Genomic DNA, 7,040 nt, shown 5'->3' with positions numbered 1-7,040 from the left:
TTTTGGGTGAGTAACAAAGATTATAATTTTGGTGTTGAATCAAAGAGGGAGGTTGTGAGATATATGTAAGAAAATTGTTTTTACTTCCAAAGTAATCAAACTGGGTAGATGGTCCATGTTGCTCGAGTTAATGCAAGTTAAATTCTTTAAAAAATTAATGTATTTTGAAAATTTTAATAAATACAAATATATGAATAATATTTTTAAAAAGTTCAAACAATTTACTCAGTAAAGCAAAGCATAAGCGTAAGCGGTGACGTACAGTAAAAATTAATGCATTAAAAGCTTTTAATCTCTTTTTTCTTTGTTAATATTTACATGCAAAAAAAAAACTAAAACTTAAGACGTCTCTAGCAATTTGACCACACGTGGATTGTTATATTATATCTGTCACACATATTTTCTTTTCAACAATTAACTCCCCTATTAATTGTTTTTTTCCAAACCAAAAACAATCCAACTAAGCACACCTTCTAATTATTTTTTATATATATATATGTATAACATATAGTTTTTTCTTTTCAAACAAAAACTACAAATAATGGGGAAGATTTGTGACAAAGTGCATGGTTTAAAGCCAATTATAATGATGGTGTTTATACAAATAGGTTATACAGGAATGACTTTATTGTATAAATTAGCATCAAATGATGGAATGAGTTTAAGGATTTTAATTGCTTATCGATTCCTCTTTGCTTCCGCTACCGTTCTTCCTTTAGCTCTCTACTTTGATAGGTAATCACACTTTCCGCGTTTCTATTTTTTCAGAATCAAATAATTTATAATTTTTGATTCACTATCAGAAATATTTTTATTATAAAATATGATTTTTCTTGTTTCGAACTAGTTTTAAATGCATGATAAAAAACACATTCGGAAAATTTTCTAATTTTTTTTAATATGAAAATAATATTATTTTTTATATTTTATCGATCTAATCAAAATATTTTGAATAGTCTTTTAACATTTTTCATTTGATATATGTAGGAAGAGTAGGCCAAAAATGACATGGATGGTAATGTTGCTTGCGTTTCTTTCTGCACTCTTTGGGTAAGAGTTCCATTTTTATTTCATTTATTCAATCGATTAACTATGTGCTATGTGAAAAATATTTACAAAATTGAATATTAATTTGACTATTTTTAAATGAAAACAAAAAAAAAATCTTTTTTAATGAGCTTTCTTGACTTTTCCAGCTAGGATTTTTGTCATTACTGATTTGTCTATTATCTTTAATAAATGACATTTTTATATACAATAATATTTAATTCAAAGTATTTATATGTATTAAATATTCCTTTAATTTTATTTATATTTTAGTATATTTCTAAGGAAAAATTCTTTTGGCCACTAAATTTGGTCAGAATTTTTTTTATCTATGTTATTTTATTTTTTAAAAATATTTATATCTTTTTAACTTTAATTTTCTTTGATTAAAAAGTAAAAAAAGACTAGCTTAGTTTAAAATTAAAAAAATTTATAAGTTTTTAAAGTTTCTTGCCCTTTAGCATTAAATATTCTAAAAAATTAAACATTTAGATAAACAATTGCGGAATTTCCGTGTTGTGGAAATTGATTTCATTTTCTCACCTTTACATAAAAACAAAAAAATTAAATCCACTTTTATGAAAAAAATGATCCAGTCCGTTACGGTCAAAAATATTTTATCTTATTAGAGTTCAGAAATATTATTTAGTATAATAATAAATAAATAAATAAAATCATTTTTTTGGCAGTTCAAAGAAAATAATCGTAATCTCTAATATTCATTTTGTACACGTAATCTATATCTATTACACTCATATCTTAATGAACATGATAGTAAATGGAGGAGTTCTCTCTCTAAATTTAAAAGAAAATAAAATGGTAAAAAGCTTTTATATATATATATATAAAAAATTTTACGTGACATTATTTGATTGAACAAAAGTTGATTAATGAATTACTTTGTTTTATTTTTGAATCTCCATTAGATTTTTAGTAATAAAAATACTAAAGTTAAAATTTAATTTTTTCAAATGAATTTAAATTTCTTAAGTTTTGATTTTTTTTTTTATCAAAGGATGTCATTAATTATGAGCTCTGCAATTTACTAGATTCTTGTAAATCACATTTTGGTATTAATGCGCTTTCAATTAAGTACATGTCTGCAATTAGCTAATTAGTTCATGCATTTATTTCTGATATAATTTATTTTTTATATACTTTAATTTTATTATATACTTATATTTATATTTATATTTATATTTATATTTATATATGCAGGGGTTCAATGCCACAAAATTTGTTTGCAGCAAGTTTAGTCCTAACTTCAGCAACTTTTGCTACAGCTACACTTAATCTCATACCCGGCATTACTTTCATTATAGCCACATTCTTTAGGTATATATTTCAAATTTTTACTATATTAATTTCATTCCTTTGCACAAAGTATACTTTTGGCTATATTGAAAAGTTGTTTTGGAGACGAGTTTTTTTTGAATAAAAATATACTTCAAATGTATCACCAAATTAAATTACATCCTTAAAGTATCATTTTTAAAAGAAAACTTTCTTCAAATATTTTAAAGTGAATAGTTTTCATCCTTCAGTTACATATCGTCAAAAAAGTAAGGAATCCTACAAAAACATGAGCAGTTCATGTGATCATCAACAAAGTTTTTCTGCATAATTTCATCACCTCTTGAAAGAGTTTTTGAAAAAAAAACATATTAAAAGTCTTAGACACTATTATTTACCGAAACAAAAAATATTTGAAAGGACTGGAGATACATCATCTGCTCTTCTTCTGATTTAGTAACGAAAAGAAGTTGAAACTTAATTATCTTTAACTTTTTTTTTGCAACTAAAATGTAATAAGATTAATAATTTTTTTGACCAATCTGATATTGAAGTGATCAAAATATCGATTATATCTCGCATTTAAATTTCATTATACATTATTAGAAGCGGAAGTCTCCAACAAACGCCGTTTATAGCATATAGAAGAAACTCATTTCAATTAATAAAAAATAAATAAAAATTTAATTAATAATATTTTTAATATCAAATTATATGAAAAAGAAATGAAAAAAAAACTGTTAAATTAAAAGATTTTGCATAATGCTAAATTCAGTTATAAAAAAAATCACGATTAATACTTTTGGATGACTTGATTTTTGTGAGATTTGTCAGTTTTCTAATAAATTCAAGCAGAAGGATGAAAATTGTTCACTTTTAAATACTTGAAGAATTTTCTCTACTAAAAATTATATTTTAAGAATTTGAATTACTTTTTATAAAAATATTTAAAAATTTATGACTAAACCATATGTACTCACCATGTTTGGACATATTTGATTAGGTTGGAGAAGTTGGATTTGAAGACAAGGGAAGGAAAAGCAAAAGTGTTGGGTACATTAATTGGAATAGGTGGGGCTATGCTTCTCACTTTTTACAAAGGCTTGGAAATTAAAACTTGGTCAATTAAACTTGACCTCAAAGGACACGTGGCAGCCTCTCATCAAATCCAAAAACCATATGCTCATATTTTGGGTCCTATTTTGGCTATTTGTAGTTGCTTTTCCTCAGCAGTATCCCTCATTTTTCAGGTATGAAAAAGGCTTAATTAAATGTATTTTCTTAATATGCTAAATTCATTTGGCCAAAAATATTTACCTAACATTAAAAAAATTGGGCCAAAAATGACTTTAATTTATTTTCTCTCAATTTTAATTGAATACTAGTTAGGCTATATTTGGTTGCACAATTTTAATTAAATACTAGCTAGGCTATATTTGATCCAAATTAGTTTCTAAACATAACTACTTAGTAACATATGAAATTGCATTTATGAAGTAATTTAGTTAAATTGTAATAATTTCTTTTGGTTTGACATTGATAGAGTTTCATTTGTATTGATAACTAAACCCAAATCTGCATACACGATATGAAATGTACATAATCTCTAAACTAGGAAATCAAAATATGTTTCAAATAACAATATAATAACTTTTTTTTTTAAGATTTATGATAATATAATTATTGTGCCTTCACCTAGCATTTATAATTTAAATTATACATTATAACTTGTTTAAAAGTTGCTCATAATGTGGTTATAACTTAAAAGTTATATGATACCTTAAAGTGATGAGAAAATTCACCACATTTTATCTAAATTGTTTCACAAGTGCAACAACACAAATTATTATATAAAACTATGGTTAGAAATTAAGTTGGATCAAATATGCCCTTAATATACATATATGTAGGTCCAAATATGCTCTTATTAGTCTTATGTGAAATAAGACATTTGTGGGCCCAACTTCTTTTTAACGCTAAAGATAAATTAAAGTTAATTTTTATACCTTTATTGAAACAGAATGAATTCATGTTCTTTCATTGATTGCCCGACCATTCTAGGGCATTTGATAGTACTATTGATATTTCCTCTTATTTTGTTCACTTATTTGCTAATGTTTAATGTTTAGGCCAAAATGAGTGAGTTGTACCCTTGTCATTTTTCTAGCACTGCCTTAATGTCTATTATGGGAGCACTTCAAGCTGGAGTTTATGCCATTTCTACTGAAAGAGATTGGACCCAATGGAAATTAGGATGGAACCTTAGGCTGTTTGCAGTACTTTATGCGGTATGTTATAACATTTATTCGCTATAATAACATTTCACTTTAACGTCTAATTCCTTTGAAAATGTTTATTTGCATGTTATGTTATATCATATGTTCTCTAAATTACATTTGGCTATAGTGGTCAAAAGATATTCAGACAAATGATGATGTTATAGAAATGTTTGACGTTATATAGATGCGTTTTTTTTGTAGGGGGTAGTGGCTTCTGGATTAGCAATCATTTTCTTGATGTTTTGTGTAAGAATGAGAGGTCCATTGTTCGTGTCCATTTTCAGCCCTTTGATGCTTGTATGTGTTGCCATTGCCGGTTCTTTATTTCTCAATNTTGTAGGGGGTAGTGGCTTCTGGATTAGCAATCATTTTCTTGATGTTTTGTGTAAGAATGAGAGGTCCATTGTTTGTGTCCATTTTCAGCCCTTTGATGCTTGTATGTGTTGCCATTGCCGGTTCTTTATTTCTCAATGAGAAATTACACTTGGGAAGGTATTCTTTTTGCACTATTTACTCATTGTACATATCTTCATTTTTTTTTCTGTGTAGGTAACATTTTAGTGTTTAGGTACTTTATTAGTAAAACTCATATTTAATAAATAAAATACAATTTTTAAAATCAAATTTACCACTAGACAGAATGTTTGACAACCTTTTATTAAAAATAAAAAGATATCAATAGGGATAAGTATAAGCAAAGGGAGCTAGGTCTGATTTTACCATTCCTAAAGACTAATGAGGTAACAAACCTCTACTAACTAACAAACACGAAGAAAATAAGAGTTAGAGATAAGTAAGTATTTCTGTGATCATTACGGAGTTTGTAATTTACTCTATGATGATACAAATGAGAACGCTTAAATAAGGCAAAAATATCACAACATGAGTGAAAAAAATTGATTGTCCATCTAAAGTAAATTGGAGTATTTTCCTTTTGTCTTCTCCTTCAAACATATCAATTGATAATTCATCACTTCTTTATGGATTTATTGGATCTTGTTTAGCCTACTGATAACTTTTCATGTGTTTTCTTTTTTGCTTTTGTTTCTTCCACTTCTTTGATTCCTAGGCGAAATATCCTCTTCCCTAATCACTCTATCAAACCATGTGTCAACATATTGTGTTCCTCATCTTCATCAAAATAGTCCTCGCCAAAATTAATTGTATAAGCATTAGATGGGCTGAATGTTGACTCTAAGGTCCTTGACTCATTCTTCTTTGCAATCACACTTTTAGCCTTTAGGCAAACATGTAAAAGCTTCTGGACTTAATTTTCTATTCAAAACAGGTGTTGAAATTTGCTTCACCAAATTGTTGTCATTCTCTATTGACATCGGTAACTATCTAAATTCACCAAGCGACTCCAAGGATTGAGAAGGGACCTTACGAGCCGATGTGTTCAATGTAACCATGAGTGACTTGACCATTAGATTGTATTTGAGTAACATGACATCTTGATTTTCTTGAATAATCTACTCCAGAAATATGTGATGTTGAAGGCATAATATTACCATCTTTGCCAATAACCTTCTTAAAGCATCAAGATATTCGAATATAGTAGGTCTTGAGGCATTACTAATATCTTGCCTCTTCTCATTTTTCTGAAAATTTTCAGTCGCACCCTTTCCATTACCTAGAGAATTATTTCGACTAGTCAAGAAAAGGGTCCGACTCCTAGTTGAATTTTTGTGTGCAACCAAAGTCCAAGTTTTAGTTACATTCTTGTTCTCAACTTGCAAAACATGCGCTAACCAAAATTTTCAACATCTTCAACATCACTTGAATCAACTAGCGACACATCTACTCCAATTCTTGGTGTTTCCCCTGCATTTTTAGTTGCATTAGACATCAATATCACTAGTGTCTTTCAAAACAACTTCAATGGTATTATAAATTACAAATACATGTTGTATTTATTCTATGCATGAATAACTTACTTCATAACTAGCTATTGACGCATCTACTCCAACTCTTGGTGTTTCCTCTGAGTTTTTAGTTGCATTAGACATCAATATCACTAGTATCTTTCAAAACAACTTCAATGGTATCATAAATTGCAAATACACATTGTATTTATTCTATACATGAATAACTTACTTCATATATAGCTACCAAATGTTTGTATAATTTATGCACAAATTAATATATGCATAAGTAGTCTCTTTAGTAGATACCAAGTAACCTCTTATAGGTTATTATTTAACTCAGCCTTTGTTTTCTCCTTCGTCTCTTTCTCTCTTCCTCTTTCCCTCATCCTTTGTTTTCTCCTCTCTCACTCTCTGCACATTTCATCTTTTGAGCTTGGATTAGCAATTATGATCACATTCTTCAAAGAATTTGATTTTTTTGAAAAATAATTATTGTCTAAAATAAAAATGAAAAGATTAGGATTTGAGAGAAAGGGAAAACAAAAGATGTTAG

At 27.6% G+C, this 7,040-nt stretch overlaps 1 protein-coding gene across 1 annotated transcript; it reads left to right on the top strand.

Moving 5' to 3' along the window:
- Nucleotides 1-541: 541 nt before the first annotated feature.
- LOC107024780 (WAT1-related protein At1g25270-like) lies at nucleotides 542-5,172 on the top strand. Its single transcript, XM_015225743.1, has 7 exons — nucleotides 542-735; nucleotides 988-1,050; nucleotides 2,266-2,382; nucleotides 3,344-3,590; nucleotides 4,470-4,628; nucleotides 4,960-5,111; nucleotides 5,169-5,172. Exons 1-7 carry the CDS (start codon nucleotides 542-544, stop codon nucleotides 5,170-5,172), a joined length of 936 nt encoding a protein of 311 aa, XP_015081229.1.
- The last annotated feature ends 1,868 nt before the right edge of the window (nucleotides 5,173-7,040 follow it).

This window comes from Solanum pennellii, chromosome 7 (assembly GCF_001406875.1).
Source record: "Solanum pennellii chromosome 7, SPENNV200".
Classification (NCBI taxonomy): domain Eukaryota; kingdom Viridiplantae; phylum Streptophyta; class Magnoliopsida; order Solanales; family Solanaceae; genus Solanum; species Solanum pennellii.
This window is presented reverse-complemented; position numbering and strand designations above follow the sequence as displayed.